At 48.3% G+C, this 13,624-nt stretch overlaps 1 protein-coding gene across 2 annotated transcripts in view; it reads right to left on the bottom strand.

Annotated features, from left to right (window-relative positions):
- The window catches only part of FYN (FYN proto-oncogene, Src family tyrosine kinase), a 257,337-nt gene that overhangs the window by 34,401 nt on the left and 209,312 nt on the right, over positions 1–13,624 (bottom strand). Inside the window, exons 7-12 of one of the 2 annotated variants that reach the window (XM_075554660.1) lie at positions 12,406–12,509; positions 11,403–11,552; positions 7,804–7,959; positions 4,706–4,885; positions 2,591–2,667; positions 2,344–2,497 (exon numbers count right to left, since the gene is read on the bottom strand). In XM_075554660.1, the coding sequence (XP_075410775.1) occupies positions 2,344–2,497; positions 2,591–2,667; positions 4,706–4,885; positions 7,804–7,959; positions 11,403–11,552; positions 12,406–12,509 (821 nt within the window). Of the gene's footprint in view, positions 1–2,343; positions 2,498–2,590; positions 2,668–4,705; positions 4,886–7,803; positions 7,960–8,354; positions 8,520–11,402; positions 11,553–12,405; positions 12,510–13,624 lie in introns of both variants that reach the window. The other variant, XM_075554659.1, reaches the window with a different exon arrangement.

Below are 13,624 nucleotides of genomic sequence, written 5' to 3'. Positions count from 1 at the left end.
AGCCTCCCTTGCTCTGGGAACTGCAGGATATGAGGGGAGACCCGCGAGGGGCTCATCACATATCTTCTCCCAGAGCCACATCGTGAGGTGCTTCATTTCAATGGAAATCCACGAGTCAAAGACCCACCTAGTCAGTAGTACCCCTGCCAGTGCCCTTTGGCTCCTGGCCCTATTACCTTCTCCCTTCACAAGGGTTCAGGAGTGTTAACCACAAACTCTACAGTCAGAAATTCCAGGAAAAACAGCAAATCCTGAAGTGCTCCTTGGGAAAGGGATCAACTCACACACAGAAGAGCAGCCACAGGACCAGGAAGAGCACTCCATCTGGTCCTTTCCTCAGCAAGCATTCCCGGGTCACCATCTTCCTCACTCTCACCCTGGGTCCGAGGGGCGGGGAGCTGGCAGGAGCGCCTCAGGGGAAGTGAGGCGTAGGGCCAGGTCTCAGACCGAGGCCCACTTTAGAACCTCTCAGCTCACCCTGCCTCAAAAGCACATCCTTATTTCTTTTGGACTGCTTGGGTGCCTTTGATCGGAGACAAGGTCATCTGGGCCCACACTGTGTGTGTATGTGTATGTGTGTGCCCGCCTGTGTGTGTGCTGGACTGTGCAGGCACGCTTGCTGTGTGGGCAGTTGGCTCTAGGACAAGAGCTGCCACGTGCTAGAAAAATCCAAATAGCAGAGTTGTCTGACCGACATGTAACTGGGCATTTGGGCAGTGTCTGTACCAGCCAGGGTCTTAGAAGCCCATTTTTTACTCATCACTTGACTGCTGAGAACGTTTCCATGTTCAGAGTCAAGCAGAAGGAGGGAGAACAGGCAGGAAAGAGAGAGAGAGAAAGAGAGAGAGCGAGCGAGAGAGAGAGAGACAGACACACACACACCATCCCTGAAGTGGTCATTGTGAAATTCAGTAGAAAACATTGCCCTTAATACAGTCCAGCCCCTGTTCAATCTTACTAGGAGTAAGAATAAGTTTGGGTTAAACACAATGACAGTTAACCCCGTGCCCAGGTGGAGCCAACAATAACTCCACAATATCCACCTACCTGGTGGCTACTGTGCGACTCTCAAGGCAGACAAGAATAGGCCCCTCTGTGGCTATCAAGGCAGAAGCAGACCGCTGGCGGGATGCCCTCCCTTGTACCTCTTGCTCTAACAGCGTCTGAGAATCGGCCGCTCTGGACTGACTGCTGGTTCTGGATATATTTCACTCAAGGCAGATTTCTACAGCACTGTTGTCAGGAGGGAGGCAGAGAGGGATGACGAGGGGGGGGATCTTTCCCATTGGCTGCCTGGCACCACTCCGTGATCACCCTCAGAGGTCTTCCTTTCTTCTCCTGGCCTCAGCCCATGGCACCCCTATCTGTACCGAGGGCTTTCCAGGCTGTGACCCTTCAGCACGTTTCCAGGCCTGCTTGCTGAGGTGTCTCTGGCTGGGTTCACACTGCCAACCTCCGGGCAAGTCCCCGAGCACTGAACCGTTTGTGCCACCCAGGAACTCCTCTGAGACTGCATCAGGGTCTCCGCTGACACGGGGTGTCTGCTGGATTTGGCAGGAAATCGCAGACGGCAGAAAAGTGACCTCTTCCCGACCAAAGGGGGTGTTCTCCATGGCTGCCCGCGGCTCCCTGCCTCCCTCACCCTCTACGCCTCAGCCCCATCTCCGTTGCGGTGACTGGCTCTGTGACACTCCACCAGGCCCTGCTGCTTTTCCACACCTTTGTAAATCACCCATTATCAGTGACTACCATGGGAGTATGCCTTCTGTTTTTCACTGGGACTTGGGATGATGGAGTGATGAGCTATAACCTGGCTGGTCCTTTGCTCTCCCACAGCCCTTTCTCCAAAGACCAGGATGCAGTTAAAAACAACACAAAGCAAATTCATCAGTTTAATGCTAACTCACAGCAACCTTATAAGATAGGGTCGAACCGCTCCTGTGTGTTTCTGAGACTGTAACTCTTTAGGGGAGTAGAAAGCCCTGTTCTTCTTGTCTCCCAACTTGCCTCCCCCAGAGCGGCTGGTGGTTTTGAACTGCTGACCTTGCAGTTAGCAGCCCAAAGCATAGCCATGAAGCCACCAGGGCTCCCAGGGGGCTGTCGGGGGTGGTAAAAGTCAGAGGCTCCCGTGGACACTCATAGACACATCACATTTCCTCTAACCACTGAACTCACGATGGCCTCCCACCTGCCGTGCGGTCCTGCCAGCCCCATCAAGGGGAAGAGGCCCTGCTGCGCAGTGCCACTCAAAGGCGGCAGGGAGCACGAGGAGGGAGGAGGGCCATGTAGTCGGGATCCTTTTCCAGGGCAGGATGGAGAACCATCCTGTCAAGCAGTACCCACCTTGTCTCGCTGTGTACTCATTATCTTCGATCAAGCGGGCCAATCCGAAGTCAGCGATCTTGCAGATTAGCCCATTCCCGACGAGGATGTTGGCTGATCGGAGGTCTCTATGGATGTAATTCATGCGCTCAATGTACGCCATTCCTGCAGCAACCTGCGGAAACCGAGGGCACGGTGTGTGAGTCCTGACTCACTACCCTGGCACCCATCCATGCGAAGGCATAAGCACGGTTGCCGTGGTGCCTACCTGTGCTGCCATGTCCACCAGATTCGGCAATTTCAGGGCTCTTCCTTCTCCATCTTTTAAGAAATCGAGTAAACTTCCTGTGAACAAAACAGAACTATTTTAAATTTACTTTGGAAGATGACAATACTCCCAGCAGAGAGCCCTATATAGGTTTTGTACAAGTGATAGGGTAGTTAAATAATGCCACTGGTGGTGGCCAGGAGGGGGAAACTTATGCAAAACACCGGGATCAAGTACACTCTATGCACTAAGGAGTCCAATGAAAATTTGCTGAAACCCGAAAAACAAAAACACTGCCATCAAGTCAATTCTAACTCATAGAGACCTTACAGGACAGGGCAGAACTGCACCTCACCCCCACCCACCCTGACACTCTTTACAGGAGTAGAAGCCTTATCTTTCTCCCACAGCGTAGCCAGTGGTTTCAGACTGCTGACCTTTGGGCTGTTAGCAGTCCATCTCCTAACCCACTGTGCCACCATCATTCATGTCTGGAGCATGACAGCACTTCAGGTCATTTGGGAAATTGCTCGCACAAAGGAGCGAGGAGGGAGCCATTCCCCTAGGGTGGCTCCTGGAGCAGCAGGCACAGCAACACCAGGGAATGTGACGACTAGCAGATTCTCGGGCCCCACGCCAGACCTGCTGAAATTCTGGGGGCGGGGCCAGAAGTCTGCTGTTTTAAAGACCCTTTTGGGTGAATCTGATACACCCATTTGGAAAGCCCTTGACCTAGCTTATGTAGAGATTTTAAACCAAGAAAAGAGCACCTGAGGACAATGTGGGGCAGGTAGCTCCCCCAGCCAGCCAAGCCTTCAGCGAGACACCTGAACTGTGAGAGCCGAGCAAGACACAGCCCTGAGAGGTGCAGGACAAGCACCAGTGCTGGAGGCGCAGGCAGGCCATCTGCTGATCCCCCCCCCCCCCCACCGCCCAATGCTTTAATCATGAAGTCACTTACAAAATAACCCTGGTTACAAAGGGCAAGCACCGTGCCAGGAAAAAATTCCAAGTAGACTTTAAAGGAAAGAACATGGAGAAGAAATAGGGCAGTGGTGTCCTCTGATGTGCAATGCATTGCCTTTTAAGGCTGTTTGTTTCTTGTTTGGCTCATCTATTTTTCCAAAATAAAGTGATCTTTGGCCTTATCCCCGGCAATATTGCTTTGATTAGAGAGAATGAGGGAGGGGAAAGGGGGATGGGGATAAAACGTGCCTTTAACATTTCATTTCTTCTCGGCTGTTTAGGAAGCGAGCTGGAAAAACAAACAAACACAACACTAAGGTTCTAGAATCTGAACTCATCCAGGTAGCCCTGCTGGCACAGCGGTTCCGGGTTGGGCTATTCACTGTGAGTTTAGCAGTATGAATGCACCAGCTATTCCACTCGCAAAAGATGGAACTCCGTCTCCTCTGGGAAAGATTTACAGTCTCGGAAGCCCCTGGGGGCAGTGCAGCCCTGTCCTCTGGGGTCACGATCAGTCAGATTTGACTCGATGGCATTTTTTTGTGTGTTTTAAACAGCCAGAGATTCGTGCCTGTTAACCATTCATCTCTGCAAAAGGGAAGTTTAACACAAACCACTGCATTAAAAACCATGATCTACTAGAGCCCTCTCCCCGAACCTCTGTATTAACTCTTTCATGGCCCAATTAGTCTCTGCTTTGAACTTTTTGCCGACCTCAGTGTTTGTTTTCAGGGAAGGGAGGCAGGCTGCCATGAAAGGGGAACCTCTTTCCCCCCAGTCACGTGGATTTTCATAGAGTTGGATAGGGCTCACATGTCCCAGGTGGACTGTGGTGGGCTGAGGTCCGTGTCTTCAGATCACAGGGAACCTGAGAGACTGCAAATGTTTGTGGGAGACACATGTCCCACAGGTCTCAAAACATTAAAATGAAGGGCTTAATGATGGGGAGGCACCCAAATTCCTAACATGTGCAGCATGCGGAAGGTTAATACTGCAAGGGCTTGCAGAGAAACACAGGACTGCTTCTAAATGTTTTCATTCGTGAGCACAGGATGGGCGCTTCCTGGTGGGAGCACTGCATTTGGGCAGAGAGGAGGACAAGGGCCAGCAGGCAGGGTTACTGGGGAGGCGATGGAGGCATGGCCTGACCTTTATTCATGTACTCGGTGACGATGTAGATGGGCTCCTCAGACACCACCGCGTAGAGCTGGACCAGTTTGTCGTGTTTCAACTTCTTCATGATCTGCGCCTCCTCCAGGAAGGACTCGGGGGACATGGTGCCCGGCTTCAGAGTCTTTATGGCTACTTTCGTGTTTCCGTTCCAGGTACCTACAGACACCCCACGGCAGTCAGTCACACCAAAGATCCTCTTTTGAAGGTGTAACAGTTATTTTAACCAATAGCCAGTGGTCTCAAGTTAAACTTTTTAAGTTTGAAAAACAAAAACAAAGAAAACTTACCCCCCCCCCCCCCCCCGCAAAATGCAGGTCAACTGTAAGGACCGTGTCAAGTATTTTCAAAGGAAAAACAATGTCTCACTGAAGGCCAGTTGATAGCTCTTTAATTAAAAACATTTTTTTAAATTACATCACGCTCCCTTTTCCTGGCTCAGCCACCTGATTACAAGTTTAACCCAAAGGCTCTGGTCTCACCTTGACCGTCATCCCGTGTGGCGGGTCAGGGTGGGTCAGCCTCAGGGAGGGGTGTGTGCACAGCGGAAGCTAGCCCACTCAAGAGTTCCCTTTCATGGGAGAGTACCACTAGAAAAGTGCACCTGTATGGGCACAGATGCGCTAACATCCTTGAGGATGTTGAAAATGACTACGAGACTTTGAGTTGTCTCCAGTGAGTGGGCTACTTGACTGAGTCCTTGAACAGTTGAGCTAGGCATGCTGATAAGCACTGGCAAGGAGTCCTCAGTCTACCTGCCAGCACTTCACCAGGTTTGCTGATGGTCAGCTATCGTGAGAACAAGAGCCTTTTATCAGTTAGACTGGAAAAGCTAAAGGACAGCGGAGAGGGAGCAGAAATACTTAAAACTTAAAATGTTAAAATCAGGCAAGGTCTGGCTTAAACTATTCATCAGTTATCTCATCTGTAAACCACAGGGTGGGGGTCGGCTCCAGGAGGGTCATGCAAAAACTCTTATTGTTTATTCAATTCCGCTTTTCCAGGCACTTTTGAAGACCCTCATCTAGGAACGGACCCAGGTTACCTTTGGAGTGCTAGCCCTCGTTTTATGTGTATTCCATTCCTTGTCCATGACTTTGATTTACAACTACTTTATAAGGGAAAAGAAAAATCTGCTAAATCGAATTACAGTCTTTTCTATTACAAAAAGGCTGGTTTAAATTAAGATTAATTTGTATATGCAATATAACTGACTTTAGAATTTTTTAAAAAGTTTGAGTTGGAGCATCTGTTTTCACCCTGTTAAATACATAATTCATATAATTACAAAATGTGACCTATAAAAATATAAAGTATGAAAAAACAGGGGCTTAAAAAAGAGTGTACTGAAATCTCATGTGTCTGACGACTAAAAGGAAACGTTTGCTGAGTGATAGCACCCCCAGATTCCAGAGAGAGTGGACTGCTCCTCTCTAGTAAGAACCCTGGACTAGACAGCCATTCCGTAACCACTCTGCAGTATCACAAAATCATGCTGTGCGTCTAAGGGAAGCAAAATCTTAATGGTATATGTAGAGATTTAAAGGTAATAATAACTCATAGAGTTTGAAAATAATTTTTCTCATGGGATTCAATTCTTTCTAAGTATGTGAGGGACTTGATTAAAATTCAGGACTCAGAACTTCAACCACAAATTGGCCACGGTGAGGTATTTTACACTACTTGAATTCAAGTTCAGAGAGGTGGACACTACAATGTGAACTCTGAAATAGAGTAATGATAAAACAATTATACTGGTTAATACATATGTGGGTCAAAAGGTATTGCTACGAAATCACTGACTTAATGGAACCAAATCGTAACAATGTGGAGTGATGGTTTCTAAACATGCCCCCCCCCAGGCCTACACAGGGCTAGAGGAGCTGTTTCCACCCCTCCTACTTCCCCACAGAATTCCGCACTCCGAGTTCGACCAGTCCTCGAGGGACTCACATCATGTTCTTTTGAAATGTTCTTTGAGTTTGGGGATAAAAAAAAGGTTGGGGGGTTAAGATCAAGGCTGTAGGGTGTAAGGTTTCCCAGTGAAATTCTAAGATGGTCCTGGCTACCCTTGATACCTGATCTCTGCCTGGAATTGAACACATCCAGCAGATCTGCTAGGCAGCCACAGTTTGGATCCTTTTGTGAAGGCGCCCTAAGGAGGCCGAGGCCAGTGCATGACTGAGAACATGTGCCCGCAGCCACCGAGGCATTGCAGAGACAAATGCAAACAGGCTTTGCTTGGAAGAAGCCCCTAGATACATGTGTGAATTGGAACCCCAGTAACACACTTGTTGACTTACCCTTGTATGTATATTCTCAACGTGTGTGTCTCTATCTGTACATATCTATATCTTACTATGTGTCAGGCTCAGTTCTAAGTGCTTAAATATATTGGTGCTTCTAATTTAGACCATATGTAAACACCACACCCACACAAACCAAGAGATGCCTCACAAGGTTGTTTTTAATGTGCTCTAAAACGGAGGATTTCACAAGCACTACCATCAGTTTGTGTGTGTGTGTGTAAAGCTATACATTAGTTCTAAGCAAAGCTGACCCCCAAACAGTGGGGAGGGTCCAGTGCAGTGTGTTATATGTGTGTGTCTACAGACCCACTAGAAACCTGAAGCATATGTTCTTATGCAATCCTCATGGCAATCCTGTCAAATACCTATCATTCTAGTTTTACAGATGAGAAAACTGAAGCTCAAAGAGGTTAATAAGGCCCTTGTTCATAGTTAATCAGTTCCTCAAGCCCAGGACCAATGGGCAAGAAGCCCATGGTCTTGCCCTACGAGGTTCACCTACAGTATCCTACCGTCCCGTCTCAAAGGAAGAACACCAGATTTGTTTTGTCTGGCTTTCCTGGCCCGTAGGTGCTGGAATGAACCACACGGACCAGGAGAGACGGGCACAGCAAGTAATCACCACATTCTTGAAGTCTGCATGGCCCGTGACCAGATTCAGTGCCATCGTCCAAACAGCTGTGCACGTAGATTTGAATGTTTTCTTTAAAGACCCTCTTTTAATTGGCTCCAAGATGCAGCCAAAACAAACGGTGCCCTCTGCCTTACCAAGCCACACTTCAGCGAAACACCCCTGACCCAGCTTCTTCTCCAGAAACAAGGAGTCACGTGCCACTTCCCAAGCATCTTTAGCCAATCCGGAAGTTTGTGGGGTACAACTTGAGGCAATCACAGTTAAGTTAAAACACAAACCATCAGCTTTCTCTACAGGAAAGGGGATTAATAAAGAAAACACAGTCCTTATAATCCATCATTCCGCATGCACTACGAAAGATGGAAGGTGGCCTGCCCTTTGGGGTGACATGGAATTTATGCCAACAAATATCCACAGTTGCAAGGCTTTCTGGGCAGCCTGGATCATTTTTTAAACCGTTTACTGGTTATGAATCGAAACTTGTGCACTAATTGGTTTGGAGCCAACTGGCCAATTTGATCATTTACGATTTCTTTTTTTAGGAATTCCGAAATTCTGAGTTCAATGCATTCGTGATCTAAATTTTTACCCCATGAATAAAATTTTCATTTCCACCTTCCACCTTTGATGTTTGAGATTCCCCAAACAAGTAAGCTAATAAGAGAATAATTGAGTCTCAGCATACCCATCCATACTTCCCCAAACTGCCCATTTCCCAGTCTCTTGATCAACTGCAGGGACTCGCGAGGGATTTCCCAGACATCTTTGGTTTTGACAGACAGATCGGTAAGCCTTGGCATCCCTTTGTGACAGGGAACTACTAGGCGGCAGCAGAGACCTGCGGCTCTCTCTGATGGGGCGTTGACGCAGGCGGCAGCAGGAGGGAGAGAGAAGGGCAGAGTGCACATGAGACAGAGCACGCACAGGTACACAAACAAACCCACACTAGCCAGCACACGGTGCTTCATCAGCAGGGAAATAAAGACACGTCTTGGAAGGTTAGACATCACATGCGGAAACATTCCTTCACGGTAGAAGAGGGGGTGTTTTCAATCTGCAAGGCCCTGTACACCCAGATACAACAAGGGCTATGCCTGTGTAGACACAGCGGACTTTGGAGTTTTTAAATTCTTTACTCACTGAAGAAACACGTTTAGGGGGCTGGGGATCTCTTTGGTGTGTGTCTATGTAAAACGGTAAGTTTAGTACAGGATTCTTCTACCAGATATTCTATGGTTACAGATTATATATACCTGTCAGTAGCTTCTCTGGCATTTCTGACTCTCTGTTCTACCAGTCTGATGGCTCCTTTGCCCCGCCCCCTTTTGTTCCTTTAACCTTCCAAGTCTAATTAGGATATACTTTAGGAATCTGATAAGAAAGGAGAAAGCATGGAAAGTGAAATTTGCCAAAATTCAAGGATTTGAGAGAATTCTAGTCCCCATGAAAAAGGGAAGAAGGCAAAAGGTTATTTTCTATTTGCATACATCTTAGAATTCAGCACTGCTAAGGAGCTCTGGTGGCACTGTGGGTTAGGTAGGCACTGGGCTGTTAAACCACAAGGTGAGTGGTTCAAACCCACCAGCCACACTGCAGGAGAAAGCTTAGGCTGCCTGCTGCACTAAGATTTATGGCCTTGGAAACCCTGTGCGGGGCCCTTAGAGCCCGTAGGCTTTGGTTTGGAAGTGGGGCTGTGGCCTAGATGTCAAGCTAACCAGCAGCAGGGGAGAGAAGGCAACACAGAGCAAGGAAGGAGACGGGTGGCCAGAGCTGCCAGAGTTGGGACTGTGAGGTGGACAGTGCGTCCCGGCACCCCTCACGTCTGGGGAAAGCAAACGTAGCTCTGTCTTCTCTCCAGGGGCTGTGAGAACGCAACTTTTCTTTTTGATGGAATCAGGCTCTGAGATGTTTAGGCAGGACATTATTTATGGATCAATATTTCAAAGGCATTTTATTGTATGAGAGAGAGAAAGAGGGAAGAGGAAAAGCCAACATAAAAACAAATCTAACTCAAGATAGATTTTTTTGGGGCGAGGGGGGCTTTGGGAGGAGATGAAAAAAATGCCTATTGCTCTTCATATCCTTTCTCTCCTTCTAGCTTTATGATGCTATTAAGGTGCCCTTTCCAACACAATATTTTCAAACGATCCAAGCCCTCGGGATCTAGCTAATGTTTGACTGTAATGAAATCTATGCCAGCATTTGAGAAGCCCTTCCAACATGCAGGCATTCTGAGCATGTCATTTACGCTCGGAGAGGCTCTGCTCTCTTTGCTCTAAATATCTCATTAGGATCTGCATCAAGCAAAGTTATCCAATGCTCCCACTGACTCATGCACCAAGGGTTCATATTGTTCCCAGGGGCTCATGACTTTGCCCAAACCAGTAGACAGGCATTTCTTGCTGTTCTTGTCAGAAGATTGCTTCCTTTTTGTGCTAAAACAACAACAACCACACATGCATTTTTTCATGTGTGCATAGAGAAAAAGTGGAGGTGAAGCCACATACTGTTGGGGGCGGGGGGGTTTGTGGCTGTTCTGTTGGACAACAGAAAAAAATATATAATGCACACAAAAACCTCACTGGCTTCATGGGAGACAGGGTTCTATCTGTACATATTGGCCTATATCCATAACCACATGTATATATGTATGTATGTATGTATTCAATCAATTGTGGGACATGCTTGCTAATCTAGGGAAGAAACTGCACCTAACCCTAAATTCTGTCATAAAATGTACAAATGGGAGGCCTGAACGCTTGATGAGTGTGTTTCCAGAGATAGCAGAATAATGGTGACATCTGCCAGTTTGGTCTGAGCTTCACCGACTTTTGAGATGTTTCCTGTAGCCAAGGGATGCCCTGTGGGTCACGTGGGCCGGGGTCTGTGTCGGAGGCAGGCTGGGAGGCGGTTCGGTGCCACTGAGCTGCTTGCCACGCACAGCAAGTAGAGCAAGCAGGCGGAGTAGAGCTGCCCGAGGGTTTCCTAGACTAGGGGTGGAACTGACTTCGCCACATACAACCACCATCTTTATGGAAGCAGAGCCCCGGGTCCTTGTCTGCTCAGGGGTGGCTGGTGGGTTTGAACTGCCGACCTTTAGTTAGTAGTCCATTTAACCAATGAACCACCAGCCCCGACCCACTACCCAACTCTGTGCTTGTTTGAAATGGACTTGTACGTCACTCAAGAGTCCAAGCTAATGGCGCCTTACAGATGGGGGTAGAGAGTGATTAATGACTGGTAAATTCATCTACTGACAAGAAGGGAGCGTCCATAAAGCCGTCCCTGGACCACACGGAGTTCACACTGATGACAGAAACATGCCCCCTCCGTGTGTTTCCACCAGAGGCAGCTCCAGCCGCCTTCCTGTCACGGGTTGGGAGCCATGGAGTGCAGGGGAAGGGAAACAATGCTTGAAAGGATTTTAGGAGGATGGTGAAAGGCCAAGCGACTTTATTTTTACTTCTGACAGTGAACCTGTTGCTTCCTACTTGGGGTGGTGGGGGGCAGAGAGGGTAGAATGTTATAGAAACGTCTGACAAATAAAACAGGAACAACAATAGCCACAGAACCTACTCATTCAGGCAAGCCCTATCTTGAGGCAAAAGCAAAATAAGACACAGCATGAGCACCCATGTACAGATTGGCCAGGCCATCTCCCTGCGTCTCCTGTGGACCCGCCCATAGCCCCCCTTGTCCAAAGGGCTCACAGCTCGTAAAGAGTGAAGGGTACCTGAGTAATGCTGTACAAGCTGCTGGAGTGTTTCAAACTGGGCCCGGGTGGTGATGTAGTAGCCACCATTGTCAAGTTTGCGAATCTTATAGTGTTTGACATGATCTCCTTTCATGTCATCCCAGTCACGGATAGAGAGTGAGTAGGCACCTGGTAAATAGGCAGAGCGTTAGCAGTGATCCCAATCACTTTGAGGACTCATTTGCTTTTAAGGGTTCAGCTACTTGACTATCCTGATTAATAATTATCAAGGGGAGACACACATACTTCCACGTGGTATAGAGGATGAAAATTTCTCTTGCTTTCCTGTAAATGTCAGAAGATATTAGCAATATTGTGATTTTCCTCTCGAGACTGGAAGCTTCTTGGGTTATTTTTTCCCCTCCAAAATACTCCATTCACGCACGCTTGTGCCACCTAACACAGCACTGATCTACACTCACTGGAGGCTGAGCACGGTGGTCAGGTCGGTTAGGACAACGCACACAAAACAAACTCGGTGCAGTGAGATTCAAATTTCAGCTGAACAACACCTTAAAGGAGAACAGATAACCAGTGGCTGGTAGAACAAGTTAAAAGGCTTCTAATCTTTTCTCCCCTGCTTTCCGCCTCTTCTCCTGTGGGCGCTAAAACCAAAGCCCAACAATTGGAAGAAGAGAAAGATTCTCAGCTATTAAAAACCAAAAACACAAGAAAAGCAAAACAACCTGGGTGACTATATGGCTCCTGAGTAGCTAAAAGTTTCAGAAAGATCCTAAAGCTAATGGACTTCTGAAAGAGTCTACGATCCTGGCTACCCAGAGGAATAAAGTGACCCCAGTAAGTCTATGGGCTTGTGGGTGGGGGACCTCCTGCTATTGCTAGGGAAATGCCTGGATCAAACACTGGGCACAGGGAGGCTGGGCGCCATTGGAAAACCTTTGTGCCCTACGAGATGCCTTTTCCCCTCGGAGGAATCCACAGATCTGAATGACAAGCCCCTCCCTCAGCTGTGTCAGCTTACCTTTGGTGGTTTCACTCTCACGGATAAGAAAGGTGCCTCTTGGGTTTCCAAAGGACAAAAGCTGTCGCTCGGCATCTTTTCGGCCAAGTTTTCCAAAGTACCACCTGTAGATGAGACAAAGGAAGGGAGTCTCTGGGACCCTCCTTGCACACAGAGTAGGGCAGAGGCGCTTTTGCCCATGAATCGCTTTCACCTTCAGTTTGGTCCTTAGCCTATTCTCTGTATGTGTGTGTGTGTCTATGTACACACACACACACACACACACACACACACACACACACACACACACACACACACACACCCTCCCTCCCTCCCTCCCTCCCCTGGCTCAAGCAGTTCTTTTTTAATCTACTCCTGATTTTACCCCTACTCCAGCTCTTTCACTCCTTAACAAAGAAATCTCTAGCCTTGAATTGTGGGCTGTTTTCCTTCCCTCCAGTGATGACAGGAACTGGTTGTGTTAAAGGTGCCACCTGCGTGCACTAAAAGGGAAATCGAAGACCTTGTTTTGAAATGGCAACCGCAGGAGACCCTTCCCACGCTCATCCACAAGACCCCTGATTTCTGAGTGTAATTACAACCCCTGTGAGGAAATAACACACAGTCTAAGTGTATGAAAGGATCATTAATCACTCGTGTTTTTAAAGGTCCATCAGCATGGGCCAGGAATAAAAGACACATGCTCTCGGCAGCAGCGTTCCACCCAGAAGAAGCTGGGGAAGATGCTGCAGATGATCCTTCACGTGAAAGGGCTGCTGCCGCCGCGGGAGCTGGCTCTTCTCTTCTCAGGCAGCAGGAATGAGGACTGGATGGATGCAAGGCATTTAGTCGGCACCTGGGGCTGTGGCACCACGGGCTCCTGTGCAGTCAACGGGCACGCCCTGCAGAGGTTCATCTCCTCCCCAGCCAGGCAGCGAGGGGCAGTGGCATTGGACACCCCTTCGGAAGGCGGCCCAGGGAGTGACGGCCTGGCCTTTCTTATCTGGCTTCTCTCTCCCTCCCGCCCCAGAGCCTCATTGTCGTAGTCTGGTAATTAGTCAGCACTACAGCACTGATGCTGTGGGAACAGCAGGTGTTCCCTGGAGCCGAGGGGTGGGGGGAAAGCTGGAGCGTTCCATTGGAATCTGCTCACAGGAACAATTTTTAGAATCCTGAACTGTGAGAGGATCCAGTTTCTAAAATAAAATTTTGATTCATTATGCTTGAATGTAGCTATTAT

The sequence above is a fragment of the Tenrec ecaudatus genome, chromosome 7, assembly GCF_050624435.1.
Source record: "Tenrec ecaudatus isolate mTenEca1 chromosome 7, mTenEca1.hap1, whole genome shotgun sequence".
NCBI classification, from domain to species: Eukaryota; Metazoa; Chordata; class Mammalia; order Afrosoricida; family Tenrecidae; genus Tenrec; species Tenrec ecaudatus.
The sequence above is the reverse complement of the archived record's forward strand: the minus strand, read 5'-3'. Positions and strand labels throughout refer to the sequence as shown.